The sequence below is a fragment of the Abrus precatorius genome, unplaced genomic scaffold (assembly GCF_003935025.1).
Source record: "Abrus precatorius isolate BTA unplaced genomic scaffold, Abrus_2018 Scaffold3, whole genome shotgun sequence".
NCBI classification, from domain to species: domain Eukaryota; kingdom Viridiplantae; phylum Streptophyta; class Magnoliopsida; order Fabales; family Fabaceae; genus Abrus; species Abrus precatorius.
This window is the reverse complement of record NW_020874373.1, coordinates 6,014,485-6,029,418: the sequence shown is the minus strand read 5'-3', so window position 1 is coordinate 6,029,418 and position 14,934 is coordinate 6,014,485. Positions and strand designations below refer to the sequence as shown.

The 14,934-nt window shown below is 29.7% G+C and overlaps 2 protein-coding genes across 4 annotated transcripts; both read left to right on the top strand.

The window, feature by feature from the left end:
• The first annotated feature begins 499 nt into the window (after positions 1 to 499).
• On the top strand, positions 500 to 3,453 carry LOC113863273 (cation/calcium exchanger 5). 2 transcript variants are annotated; one of them, XM_027496798.1, is made up of 2 exons: positions 500 to 1,393; positions 2,448 to 3,453. In XM_027496798.1, the coding sequence occupies exons 1-2, from the start codon at positions 578 to 580 to the stop codon at positions 3,210 to 3,212; spliced, it is 1,581 nt and encodes a 526-aa protein (XP_027352599.1). In that variant the 5' UTR covers positions 500 to 577; the 3' UTR covers positions 3,213 to 3,453. The 2 variants fall into 2 exon arrangements, with proteins under 2 accessions (XP_027352599.1, XP_027352600.1); XM_027496799.1 differs by having other exon boundaries at positions 571 to 1,402; positions 2,448 to 3,293.
• Positions 3,454 to 11,895: 8,442 nt separating this feature from the next.
• Positions 11,896 to 14,630, top strand: LOC113861695 (nuclear transcription factor Y subunit C-3-like). Of its 2 annotated transcripts, none has more exons than XM_027494683.1 (4): positions 11,896 to 11,931; positions 12,169 to 12,218; positions 13,191 to 13,996; positions 14,347 to 14,630. In XM_027494683.1, exon 3 carries the CDS (start codon positions 13,192 to 13,194, stop codon positions 13,972 to 13,974), a length of 783 nt encoding a protein of 260 aa, XP_027350484.1. In that variant the 5' UTR covers positions 11,896 to 11,931; positions 12,169 to 12,218; position 13,191; the 3' UTR covers positions 13,975 to 13,996; positions 14,347 to 14,630. The 2 variants fall into 2 exon arrangements, with proteins under 2 accessions (XP_027350484.1, XP_027350485.1); XM_027494684.1 differs by having other exon boundaries at positions 11,901 to 11,931; positions 12,169 to 12,225; positions 14,347 to 14,573.
• Positions 14,631 to 14,934: the final 304 nt, after the last annotated feature.

The following is a 14,934-nucleotide window of genomic DNA, read 5'->3' as shown; positions in this document are numbered from 1 at the left end:
ACAAAGGGGTACTCAACTGAAACCTAAAACGTCAATTGTCCAGTTGTTCCCGAATTCATCCGGTTCTTCAGGAAAATTGGTTTAACTGGTATGGAGTGACTACTACAAAATCAATGGCATAGTATTTTGTTACTACATTTCAGATAGATAACTAATTGTACTCCAGGAAAAAAAGATGATCACGTTTAAAAGTTAAACAAAAAAATATTAAAATTGAGATTAATTATTGGCTCAAATTCTTCGTCGTAAATTGAAATCATTTATAGCTTTAGTTTTAGTTTAGTAGCAGTAAACTCATTAACATAATCGTCATCCATAAACTATCTAAGAAACCTAAAAACTTAAGAGTTATGTTCTATTGCTTATAAAACATTGAATTACCACAAGTATAAAAGCAAATGCAATTATAAAGCGAATATTGTTCTAAAAAATAAATTAACTAATAACAGCGTGACCGTGGAGGCAATTTTAAAAGCAAGGAACGCGGAAATGGGGTAGGGCCCACGAGGGGAGAGAGAGAGAGAGGCAAGGGCGATGATTGACAGAAAGGTCGCAGAGGAATGGCATTGGTACTGGCATGGCCTTCATTCCATCCTCTTTGAAAACCTCTTCACTAACAGTCATCATCACGCTTCTTCTCATCTTGCTCTTCTTCTTCTTAATTCCACCCTCCTCTCCCATTCCTTTACGTAGGTCACTCCTCTTAACAACAACAACATCATCACCATTGTGCTCCAACAAATCCCAATCCAATGGACTCCTCAACTATCACTGTCTCTTCCCCCAAAACTCAACCCTCTCCATCCCCTTCCTCTCATTATTCCTTCTCCTCCACTTCTACATCCTCATCACCACCGCTCAGCATCACTTCTCCATCGTCACCACCAAACTCGCCTCTCACCTCAACCTCTCTCCCAGCATGGCCGCCGTCACTCTCCTCGCCCTCGGCAACGGCTCCCCCGACGTCTTCTCTTCCCTCGCCGCTCTACGCGCCGGCCAATACCGCACCGGCTTCGGCGCCATCCTCTCCGCCGGAACCTTCGTCTCCGCGCTCGTCGTCGGCTTTGTTGCGATCTACGCCGCACCTTTCTCCGTCGATCCCGCGCCATTCGTTAGGGATGTGCTGTTCTACCTGACTGCCGCATTTTTCCTCTTCTACGTGTATCTCAGTGCCGAGATTTTTCTTTGGCAAGCCGTTGGATTCGTTGGATTCTATCTGTTCTTCGTAGGTCTTGTGTTCTACATGGACTTAGGGATGGCAGATCGCAGGGAAAAGCTCTCCGCGGATCTTGAGGGACAGAAGGAATCGCTCGCCGTCGATTGCGACGTAAAAGTTTCCGGATCTCTCGACGAAGCGAAACGCGATTCTGGATTGCTTGGAGCCGTTCGATTGGTATGTTATGTTGTGACAATTTGTAATTTGCGTACATACAAATATTGATTTAGTTCATTCCTAGCATGGCATGCAATTACTTGATGGATGCGTAGATCCTTCTGAAGATTATTAAGATTCCAAAGAATACTGGATTGGAGCAGAACTTTTTAATTTCCTTTGCATTATAGTTTTCATCTTTACTCGGTTATAGTTGGAACTAACTTGTGTTTTATAACCTGTGAGATGCTGTGACTTATTTTCATCTTCAAAATAGTCGGTTTTAGTGTATTGTTTATCACTTCTCGTGTTTTCATATGATAAGTTTTGGTGATATGATATCTTTCTGAAGTTCTAGACAGGGAAGTATGAAGAGAATTTGAATTTGTAAAATGGAAGTTTATGTGCGATTTTTTTTAAAATTATAAAATTGAGAAAACAGCAGGTATAAGGACTACATTGATAATTAGTTTTTCTAATGTATGTCTAAGGACTAGATGACATCATTTTTTCTTGGTAATTAAGTAGTCTGTAGTTGATATGACAACAAGAAAGATGATGACGATAATTTAATAAATAGGCATAGTATGAAAGTGGTCTTAATAGGGCGCGGTTAACCAGATTGATCCCTTTGTTGTTAGACATCGATGGGATTAACCTGGTCATCCCTTTTCCTTTTAACGATCCACTGGAAGTTAGCCAATTGATTGTTCCCTTTGTTGGTAAACTGAGTCAAGACCAGCAGGTTATCTCAAGATTCGAAAGCGTGGAAGCTTCCAAATGGTTTCAGATTTTTTTTATTTGATGTGTTAAAAACATTTTAAACTAATTAGATTGACAATTGATGTAATCAATACTACCAAGGTTAGTCATTCTTTTAATTTTTTTAAATAATAGTTCATATAACTCTCTTAAAAAATGATTCAGTTCAATGTACTTAATTGTTCCTATATAAAAAAATAACATGGGCAATTCCGTGCATTTCATTGCCTGGATAGGTTTCCAGTTCTTTACAATGTTATTGAATTATACTACTTGATGTTGTCCTGACTTGTCCCTTGCTCTGTGCTCACAGATTTCTACTGCATGGGAACTTCCTGTCTCTACACTCTTAAGATTGACAATCCCTCAACCAGCACCATCGCAGTGGAGCAGATTCTATGCATCAGCCAATATTGCACTTTGTCCACTAGCCCTCTTGTATGCTTGCGACTCATTCATGCCATTTAATTATCCTATAGTGTTCCTCCTTCCCAACACTCACTTCCCCCTGTGGTCAGTAGTATTCATGACAAGCTTTCCTCTTGCGTTTCTTCATTTTGTAATGGAAAAAGAGCCCCCAAAAACAGAGCATATGCCTGTGGTCATCATGGCATTTGTGATGAGTGTGTTTTGGATATCCACTACAGCTGGAGAACTGGTGAACTGCCTTGAAGCTCTAGGTGCGCTTCTCAAATTGTCGCCAGCACTCCTAGGTCTTACGGTGCTGGCATGGGGAAATTCCGTGGGGGATCTTGTTGCTGATGTTGCGGTCGCTAAAGCTGGTCATCCAGCGATGGCAATGGCCGGATGCTTTGCGGGACCAATGTTTAACATGCTTGTTGGTCTTGGAAGTGCTTTGGTCATACAGACGGCCAATATATATCCCAAAGCCTATGAGCTTAATTTCCATGTTGGTATCGTTATCGCATTTGTATTCCTGCTTTTAAGCCTTATGGGGTCTCTCTTGGTGATCACTTGGTGCAGATTCCGAGTGCCTAAGTTTTGGGGATTCTGTCTGGTAGGCGTCTACGTTGCTTTTATGGCGGCGAGTTTAGTAATAGCCATGTTTTCAGGGTGATTGTTCCTTAGGTAGATTTGTGATTTATATTCATAACCATACCCAAACATAAGTTAGTTAAATCCACTTACATGGTAATATTGAAGGAAAAATTCATCTAGTAAATTGATGACATAGCGTGTAAATCATCATGAGTTTTTCCTTTTCCGTTTCTCCGTTAGGTTTAGGTAGACGGAAATTTTTAGTTGGGTCCTGATCACATGATTTCTTTTGGTACATCAGAAAATAAAAACTATGAATTTATTGTATTGTTTTACGATCCAAAAACAGTCCAGAATCGTTCCAAACCCTACCTATTACCGGCTATGCTGACTAATTTCTTTTTCAGAATTCTTTTACTCCCGTAATTTATTAATTTTAGTTTCGAACATAAGGTAGAATTGATTCTTATTTACAGTGAATGAACTTTAAACACCTGTAAAATCAATGATAAAAAAAGTGTTTTGGCACCGCATACATGTTTCTCCCTCTATTAAATAAGAAGCTGAGTAGTTTTAGATAGAGCAATTTTTTTTGTACAAAGCAAAATCTTATTTTAGTCCTATCTTTTTTTCATTTAGCTATTTAAAAATACTTTTACTAGTATGATCCCTAAACTTTGGAACAGTCTTATGAAATAGAGCAACAATCAAATTTTCTCAACAAGGTATATGTTTTAATGTATAATTTATAATTGAGATTAATTTGGGTGCATATTTTAACTATGTTCAATGATTTAGAATTAATTTTATTAAACTTACCCCAATTTAAATCAAAGGTGGTAGTATGTTCCTCAAAGATCCACTTACACCGTCATATTAGTGTTTCAAGGAAAAATATGTATGAAATTTGTACATGTGAATCTTGTGGGCAAAATCATTTCCGGAGTCAGTGAACTTTAAGATTAATTTAATTGGAAAAAAAGAGTGTATTTAGATATTTTAGATATGATTTTCTTCAATTCAACTAGACATAATTTTTATCATTTAAGGATTAATATATCTAATCTTACTTACTTTAAGGATTGCTTTCTCTATTTATTCTAATAAGAATTATGGGTAAGCTTCTCCTATAAAACCTTTGATGCTCTAAGAATTGGCCCTCCTGTGGGTAGAAGATCCTCGGTGAGGCGTTTTCGTTGCATGACATGACATAAGAAGTCAAGAACCATTTAACTTAGCAAACAGAAACAATCATTGCTTAATTTTCTGCCGAAGATTGTGATAAAATGACCTATTGGAAATCAGATAGAAGAATATGGCAACAACTTATGGTAGCATATGATTTGTTGTCGGATGAAAAAGGTAATATACTTATTTTGGTTGATTAATTCAGGGCTAAGGATCCTAAATCACGTTCCTTTGTTATGCTCCACTTCATGCTCTTGCTTCTTTCGGGTTGTTGATTCCAATCCTGATTTTCTTGTTGCCCAATAATTGTGCTTCGGCTGTTAACCACGTTGAGATGTGGAAAAATTTATTTTTGTCCAAAGACTGCTAATATTATTACTTGAATCTTGATGCAGGGTTGACGTCCTAAATCATAATCCTTTTATATGCCTTTCGCTCTTTGTTGGTTACAATGATGGCGATTATATGTGCAAAGACGCTTCAATACTTAAGTTAACAAAAAGAAAACAGGTGCTGAGAAAGTGAGAGATTAAATTGAGATAATCATACTAAAATAAGATTGTAGGTGCGACATAATACTGTGCTGTTAACTTTTTACAACTTTGGGATGGAAGAAAATGAATGAAGTGGTAATGAATATAAAAAAGAGGTATTTTAAGATAGGATTAAGAAAATAGAAAAGTAATATATTTTTTGTTATTAAATAAAATTAATCGTATTTTTATTATATGGCTTTATGTCGTTTACTTCTTACATTGCAAATATTTTTTTATTTAATACATCTTACATCAAGTTTAAGCTTTAGGGTTATTTAATAACATGATATGTATTTAAAGAGTATGTCAAGAAACATGTTAAACTTCATCTAATAATTTTCATAAAACGTACGCTCAAAGGTGGGTAGAAATAACAGGTTAAAAGAATACGAATTTAAAGTTTTGTAGTGTAAATAAAACTTATGTCTAAGGACTAAATTAATAAATAATATTTTTTAAAGACTAAAATCAAATGTTGTTTTCTTAATATAGCTATATTACATAACACATGATGATAAACCATTAAATAAGAAATAACTATTATATTTCTACAATTCATTTTGTTGTCCTTTTCTTTCTATTTCTTTCTATCACAGCATCTATAACTTCGTTTTTTTTTTTCTCTACTTTTTTTTATCGCTCTATTGTGTCACCCATTCTACATTTTGAGGTATAAACAAATCATTTTCTCTCATTATTTATCACCTGTTGTACATTTGTTTCTTTACCCATCACTAATATGTCAAAGAAAAAATATATATTCACATTTATTTTTCTTACATATATTTTTTATTTCTTTTTTTTTTTATCTTTCTCTCTTACTCTTCCTTTTTTATGATATCATTTATCACATTTTTTACTTTATCTTTTTTCTTCCTTTTCTCTCTTCTTTCACCTGAATCACTGTTCAACATCGTAACATTTTCGAAAGCCAAATGACAAATTTCCACCAAGAAAAATGCTTTTCTCTTTATCCAACCACGTGGTGTGATGAACCGTGACAGGATAACATAAAGATTCTCCTTTATTTTGGTCAAGATTCTGGTATCGTTACTATCCCAACTCTCATTTGGACATGCGTCATCTCTCACTCTCACTCTCACTCCCACTTCAATCAGCTGCTAAACGGGTAGACGATTTGGGACATCCCATAGAAAATTACACCAACATTGAAGCCCTCTACGTGTGACTATAAGTTTGGCCCAGTTTTTCAGGCTAACTTTACACGTCTCCTAACATTTTAAGCAAGTTAAGCCATTGACCAGAAACATAGGGAAGTTAAATTCATATATATATATATATATATATATATATATATATATATATATATATGATTTGGACCCAAAACACGAAAAAGGCTTCCTAATCTTCCGCGCAACCCGACGAACGAGTGTCCCAGCGCAGCTATACTGTCTGCGCAAAACTTGAAAAAGGTTTTTAAAAAAGTAAAAGACTACCAAGTACATTCTCATACTCTTAATAATTTTATATCAAATTTTGTTAATTTAATCATTATATTATAATTATATACAAATTATAATTATAATTAATTAATTATAAAAATATAATTAAATTAACTTTATTTTCATAAAATTGTAAAATATATATTATATTTATTTTAATGTACATAAAAGATTGTATTAGATAAAATACTACTTAATTTCAATGATAAAAGAAAAAATTTAAATATTTCTTTAGTATCAATAAGATGAATACTCTTCTGGTAATATTAAATATTAATTAAAATATAATTAAATTAATTAAAATATATAGTTAAATTATTATTTACTTAATTGAAAAGCTAAAATTAAAGTTGACTTATAAAACTTATTAGCTCATAATAATACCTAAAAAGAAAGTAAGATATAAATAAAGAATTAACTTTTAAATATTTAGTAATATTTATTATCTAAATCGATACTTAACTTTATTATTAGAGTGACTTTTATAAGTACATCCCAACGTAAGATAGAGACAAGTCAGCAGTACTTGCAAGAACGTCATCATATCACAAGAAAGATAAGCATTTAAAATATCAGTGTATCTTTAACAAAAACAAGTATTAAATAATTTTTTTGTTAATTTAAAAATTTATAAATATAATTTATATAATAATAAATTTTAATTCAATAATTAATTTTAAAATTATTAAATGATATAATTCTCTATATAACTTAAACCAATATCGATTATACTATTTTTGAACTTTAGGTGCTATATGCTAGTCAATACTTCTACAAAGCCACTGTTTTAAAGGTCGTTTTAAACTTAGGGTGAGGTCAAGTGACATAAAGTTTATTTGACAACTACTTTTAATTTAGACTTTGTCTTGACCTCTCTATAAATTATAATTTTTTAAACAAATGAATTTAATCTTTCCTTGTAAGACATAACTCGAAACCTTTCATCCAAGTTTTTGTTAAAATTAGTGTTTGGAAAGTATTTTCTGTATTTTTATTACTTATTTATTTATTTGATAAAAAAGAACTCCAAAATCTGTCCACCAAAGCGGCTACTTAGATGAATGTGGGCAACTTGGTACCCTAGCCATTGCTAGTGAGGTTCGAATAATTGGTTACCGATAAAGGTTGATGATGGGCATAGAAATGTTCGCACTAAATAGAGTTAAAAAGTGGAAGGAAAGTCTATGGGGTGGGAGGGAAGAGATTTGAGCCACTAACTTCGTATCTTACTTGTTTGCTGTCTGGAAAAGCCTTCCTATGTTTTGGTCTTTTGGCCTTTGGGAGTTGAAAAGCATTACTTATAATCATATCTTCATTCACTTATTCAATGGTTGTGTTTCATTGAAGGGGCAATAAATTCCCTTTAGAATGAACCCACTCACCAATTTCATATAAAAAAATTACCATTCATCTCATTCATGTTCACAAACAACAAAAATTAAAGGTGAATTACATTCAAGGCTCGTGATTTAGTTCAAAAACACTTTTTTTTTTCACTACTTGGAAGTTTGATATTTTATAATATTAAGCTTTGCTCTATTATCACATTGCTATTTGAATATATTTTTCTTTACTTTGAATTATAAATATAGTTTAAAACAATAAAATCACCATTGTTCCTTTATTATTTAGTTTAGCATCATTTTATATGATATTTTAAATTTATAATATACTAAGGTTCAGTTTAAAATACACAAGTATTTATAGGAGAAGAAAATAAAAAGTAGTACAAATATTATTTTTTTTCATAAATTTAAATCATTTTATGCACCACATGTTTTGAAGAAGTTAATTAAAGTATTTTATAAAAAAAATATAAACTAATTTTAATTTATAAAAAAATTAATTTATTTTCATTTTAATTTTTATCTCCATAAGTACTTATTAAAAAATTCATTTAAATTAGGTCTAAGTTAATTTTTTACAAAATTATATAGATTATTCACATGTATATATAAGATTTTGTTTGGAATAATTTATGGATTTCATAAATTATTTTTAATTTATTTTAATTATTGACATAAATAATTATTTTAAAAAAAATATTAAATAAGTATTTGAATAAATAGTTAATCAAACATGCTTCTAACTTATGATTTTAACACATGTTAAGAGTACTTGTAAAAATATTTACGTGATACATAAATAAAAAGTTACATAAATTTATATTAATATTTAAATTACATATGAATATATATGTCATGTGAGGAATTTTTTAGGGAGCATGTTTAAATTATAAAATAAACATTTATTTACATGTTATAAAAAATTTATATTAAAACATGTTAATATCTAAATTATAAGATAGATTTTAAAATTGTAAGAGATGAAACTTTACATGTAAATATATCATTGTATAAATCAAGAGATAAATATTTATATTACACACACATTAATAAAAATGTGTTATATTATATGAAAATATAAATAGTAGTTATATTTAACTCAAATATATTTGTCTTTGAAGGATGATAAGTGTAATTTAAAAGAAATGTAAGATTTAACTTAAAATACATATTTAGTTGTAAAAAAATACCACGTTAATATTCAATATTTACATTTTATAATAACTTTATATAAAATATAAAATTAGTTAATTTAATTGTTAGTTTGAATATTTTTATAATATTCAATTAAATAAATTTTATAGATTTTGATATAAAAATAAAATTAATATGTCATGATATTTTATTTTAATATATAATATAATTTTAAAATATCTCTAAATGTTAAATTTTAAATAGTATAACTGTAAATGTTTAAATTACATAAAAATTGATATATATATATATATATATATATAATCATAAAAATAATAAAAAATGATTAAATAGTTAAATTGATATTTTTTTAATTATTTAAAAAGTTATTGAGTGATGTGAGTGTTTAAATTTAATATTTAATATAAATAAATTTTAAATTTTTATTTTTCTTTTTATACATAGATATTGTATAATTAGAATTAAAATAGTAGTTGAATATAAAGAAAATAAATAAATATTAAATAATATATTTAATATGTAATTTCACCATGATTTTTAATATAATAAAATTTATTATTTTCTTAATTAATATTCTTGAAATACTTATTGCCAAAATCCTAAAAGCTAATATATCATGACACTTGTTAGAGCATTGATATTAAATAATTATACCTTCTTCTACTTCTAGAATTTTTCTTATCAATTTACCTATTTAATATATAATAAATATTTTAAATGCATATACTTACTTATTAAATAAAAATAACATCATTTATTATATTTAAAATATAAATAATTTAACCTTTTAATTGACACTTTTTCTTAACAAAGTAGAGAGAGAATTTATAATTGACACTTTTATTCTGATCCATTTAAACTTTTTATCATTATTTTTAATTAACAGACTTTTTTTTATTGATTTATATAGGTTATTTCAATTCACTACAGACTTCTTTTAGCTTAAGGCCCATAAAAAAATATTTTTTTTTTCTAACTTTGATAATGAACAATTCAGTTCCTCACCTCTATAAATTAGTTAGTTTGTGTTAATGTAACTTAATTCAAAATCTTAAATTAAAGTTATTGAAATTTTATGAGCAAAAAGTTATTGAAAATTCAATTACATTTAAAAAATATTTTCTTCCCTGTAAATCTCTAACTTTATCAAATAATATATCCTTCAATTATTTTTAATGTAAACTTGATTGTAAAAAAATTCAAATAAGTAAGTTTTAATAAATTTTTTTTATTAATATAAAATTTAAGAATTAAAATATCTGATCACTTTAATACTAAAAGCTAACAAAAAGTTTTAAATTTTACATGCATTTCATTTTAAATAACAAAAAATAGATAATTATACAAGTAAGAAACTAGATACATTATATAAGTAGCAAAAAAATAAATACTAGATACATTATTTTTAGTATTTTAATGAATATTTAAACTAGATACAAAAATTTATAATTAAAATTAGATTAAAATATTTTAATTTTATATGCATTTTATTTTAAATAACAAAAATTAGATAATTATATAAGTAAGAAACTAATCCACTTAACAAAATTTCACGAGAGAAATGAATGTAAGAAAAAAAATTAAGTATATAAAAAAGATATAAAAAATAATTATTATAATATCATTATATATAACTTTATCACATCTACGGTTATGAAACTTTGAATGTGTGGACTTCACATTGATGATAGAATTAATTAGAGTGAAGTAAAACTGGAGAAACCAAAAACGGTTTTGAAGAATGGAAATAAAAAAAAACTTTAAATTGAATAAGAACCTTTTTAATTTTGTTTGAATGTTTGAAGGATGAGATAAAAAAAATAATTAAAAGAAAGAAAAATACGAGAGAAAGGAAAGAGAAATAAAATTTAAACTATTTTATTATTTAAATGTTTAATATTAAAATGAGATAATGACGAGATTTAATTATATAAATAATATTATTATTATTTTTATTTATATTTTTAATTTTTTATAAAATTTAAAAATTTTATTTTTCTAAAAGTAAATACTTTAAAATTAATAGTTTATTTTTATAATTTTTTAAAAAATTTTACTTTAAAAATTAATATATTTAAAAAAATAATAAAATTTTAATTATAAAAGAATACACAAGAGAGTAAAAGAGGAAAAACTTAATTGAGAGACTTAAAAAATTATGATTATAAAGGATTTAGAAAAAAGTTCTTAAACCTTTATCTCTTAATCAAGTATTTTCTAAATAAGAGTTAGATCTCATTAATATATATATTTTTTCTCTCTTTCAAATATGACATCTAAACATAGTCTTTATTATGTTTTTTTCCATCCAAGCGGTCACCAAATCCCTGAATTTATGCTTATTTTCCTCCTTTTTAAATTTTTAATTCATTATATCTGCAGCCCTATTTAATGAGTCAATATGTTAAAGTTTTTTAATAAAATAAAAATTTAAAGACATTGACTCAATTTTTTAAAAAATATTAAAGTTTTATACTTATTACTATTTTTTTATACATTTTATAAATATCATTAAAAAAAACTAATTTTTTGAAAACTCTTAATATAATTTAGGTTACATTTGGTATACTTGAGTAAAAAAGGAGTTAAACATATGTTTTACTTTGCTAGTTCTAACATTAATTGTGAATTAGGGTTCAAAATCAGTGTATTTTTTTTTCTTTTAACATTGATATAATTTTTTTTGAAATAAAACTGTTTAAATTTATTAATTTATAAATTCTGTGTGCATTGTACGTGCATTCGATGTGTACTATAAAATGAAAAAAATATTATTACATGATTATTGTTAGATTTAATAAAATATATAAATTTTCTAGAAGTTAATATTCTTAATAGTAATTCATATATATTTTACTTGATTAAAATATTAAGAAAATGATTTTTTAAAATTAAGAGAAAAATAAAAAGATATTATAGAGATGCACTAAAAAAAAAATGTATAAAGAAAAAAGAGTTTAAAAAAGAAATGCAGAGAAAATAAACATGACAGGGATAAATTGGTCAGCGTGAGAAGAAATTGGAAAAAAATTAAAAAAATATAAGAGTTAGGTCCGACAGTGTTAGTCAGAATCGATCACACAGCTTTTTTTCGCACTTCGCTGTCTGAGGTTCGTTCTAAAGAAAAACATCGTCAATCGTCACGACAGCTCTGCTTTCTTTTCTTTTCGTATTTTCCTTCTGAAACCCTAAATTTTTGTCTGCTCTAAGCTCTATGATTTTCCTTACTTGAAAAAACAGTGTTTTGTGTTCGACCCACCACAATTCTCATGCCATAGATCTTTAAATCAAACGTAATTTCTGATCATTTTTTTGTTTCTCTTTTTTTCTGGTTGATCCCTTTTCAGGTTCTGGTTCTCTGTGTTTGCGGACCACACAGCATCATCTCTTTGGGAAGGTAACAAGTAACAACTCTTGCTCTACCTGTGCCTATATTTGTTTGATTTTGTTCATGCATCTGCATTTGTTTAGGTTTGCTCTAACCTGGTCTTCATACTTTTTTTTTCTGGGATAAATTTTATTGGCCACCCCAAATTTTATTAGTAGTTGTTGCTCTTCTCTATCTGTCTCTATGTGTCTCTTTTTTTTTATTTTTTATTTTTGGTGGTTCCTTTGGTTAATTTTTGTTGAGGCGAATTTTGGCTTGTGTGAAACTGACATATCTTGGAAACGAATAATTCTCTTTGATCTTAATTGTTAAAAAAAATAAAAGCTTATCCTTTTTTGATGATTCCATCAGACACATGGTTAAAATCACCATTTGTCTTCTTTGAAGGGATACTTATTCCTGAAAATTCTGTTGATGGATGTTATTTAGAGCCTTAAATTTCTTAACAGATTTCCTGATGTAAACCATAAGGTTCTTTGGTTGAATTTTGGGTGTTTGTCCTGTGATTTTTGGAATGAAGCTTCTTGAATTGAAAGCATTTTGGTCCTCTTGGGGGGGGGGGTGTTGAAGCTTTGTTGATCATATTCAATATTTGTTTTGCTTTGTAAACAGCTGATTGTGTCACGTGTTGCTTTCACACAAGCGTTTCTAGGCGCCAAAATCAAAATCTCGTTAAAACAGTTGTTTTAGATACAATTGTAGGAAGGAAGTAAATTTAATTAACTGCATTTATGCCTTATTCATGAAAAGGAGAGACCTGTTTCTTTCCTGCATGAAATCCGTGTCGTTTTCCATCACGACACGCGATTAAGAGTTCTGCATTTGAGGTCCATTTTCCTAGTAACTTCCATGTTTTGCATTGAATATTCCACCTGTGGTATACTTAATAATATATCGACAAATTTGCTTGAATGTTTGCATGATTTGTTTTGGTTGGATGTGAAGTGTAACCCTTCATGTGTTTGATTTCACCTGAAACAGAATGGATCATCAAGGGCATGGCCAGAACCCATCAATGGGAGTTGTTGGAAGTGGAGCTCAGTTAGCATATGGCTCTAATCCATATCAGCCAAGCCAAATAAGTGGAGCCCCAGGGTCAGTGGTGACGTCAGTTGGGACCATTCCATCTGCTGGTCAACCTGCTGGAGCTCAGCTGGGACAGCATCAACTTGCTTATCAGCATATTCATCAACAACAACAGCACCAGCTTCAGCAACAGCTTCAACAATTTTGGTCCAGTCAATATCAAGAAATTGAGAAGGTTACTGATTTCAAAAACCACAGTCTTCCTCTGGCAAGGATCAAGAAGATTATGAAGGCTGATGAGGATGTTAGAATGATATCAGCTGAGGCACCTGTCATATTTGCAAGGGCATGTGAAATGTTCATTTTAGAGTTAACCCTGCGCTCTTGGAATCACACTGAAGAGAACAAAAGGAGAACACTTCAAAAGAATGATATCGCTGCAGCAATCACAAGGACTGATATCTTTGATTTCTTGGTTGACATTGTGCCTCGTGAGGACCTGAAAGATGAGGTTCTTGCATCAATCCCAAGAGGAACAATGCCTGTTGCAGGGCCTGCTGATGCACTTCCTTACTGCTATATGCCACCTCAGCATGCGCCCCAAGTTGGAACTGCTGGTGTCATAATGGGCAAGCCTGTGATGGACCCAAATATGTATGCTCAGCAGTCTCATCCTTACATGGCACCGCAAATGTGGCCACAGCCACCAGAGCAACGTCCATCATCTCCAGAACATTAGCCGCTGTGTCATAGAAATTAAGGTGAACTTTAGGCACTCTCATTTTAATTAGCTGTACAGGGTTGGCGTTAAATTTTATATTGAATGTTTATTTTACCTGTTATAGTGAAATTTGATTCTGCATGTGTTCAGATTCTCTTTTCTTCTTTTTCTATTGATTTTAAATGTTATTCTGTTATAGACTTTTGATAGTTAAAAGCATACAAATAGCCTTTCGTACTGCAGTTATAAATTAACTTGTCTCAGTTTCAATGTAAATCTTTTCTTTCTCTATTTATTTATTTACTTGATCAGCATAAAATGATCTTTATATTTTTTACCTGATATGGTTATCGATCAAAGTGTGTTTAATATCGGCTACTTGGCTTGCAGATTACCGGGCACTGGAATCAGTTGATAGTGTCAAACTGAATGGTTGGGAAGGTCCATAGCAATCAGAAAGTGTAGGCTGATAGTTTACATGCAATGCAAACTATAAACATATGTAGATAATGTGCTAGGGAAAACTTAACCTTATCTTTGATTTAGTTGGGTAAATTGTTATTTTTCATGGTTTAATTTATAGGTTGTCAGGTGATAATATTTACTTACAGGTGCATAGCTGGATTTTTACTTTTAACTTTGTCATGCACTTAATATATGTGCCATCTTTTCATTCACATCACGGGCTTCCTTATAATACCTGCTTATCTGTGTTTCCCTTTGCGGGAAAATTGTGAGTTGTCATGTAATTTGCGTGCAACTTATGCGAGGGCCCATTTGAGATTTTATGACATGCACCATATCAATAATTCTACCGTTTTCTACACAATCAAAGTAAAGGGGGAGGGAAGGAAATGCTACTTAGTTGCTAGAAAACGATCTTTTGGTAAAGAGAAAATTTAAGTGCAGTTTTTATTTTTTTTAATTAAAATTGAAGTTTTTTGTGGTTATTAAAATCAATCTCAAGTTTTGTCTGGG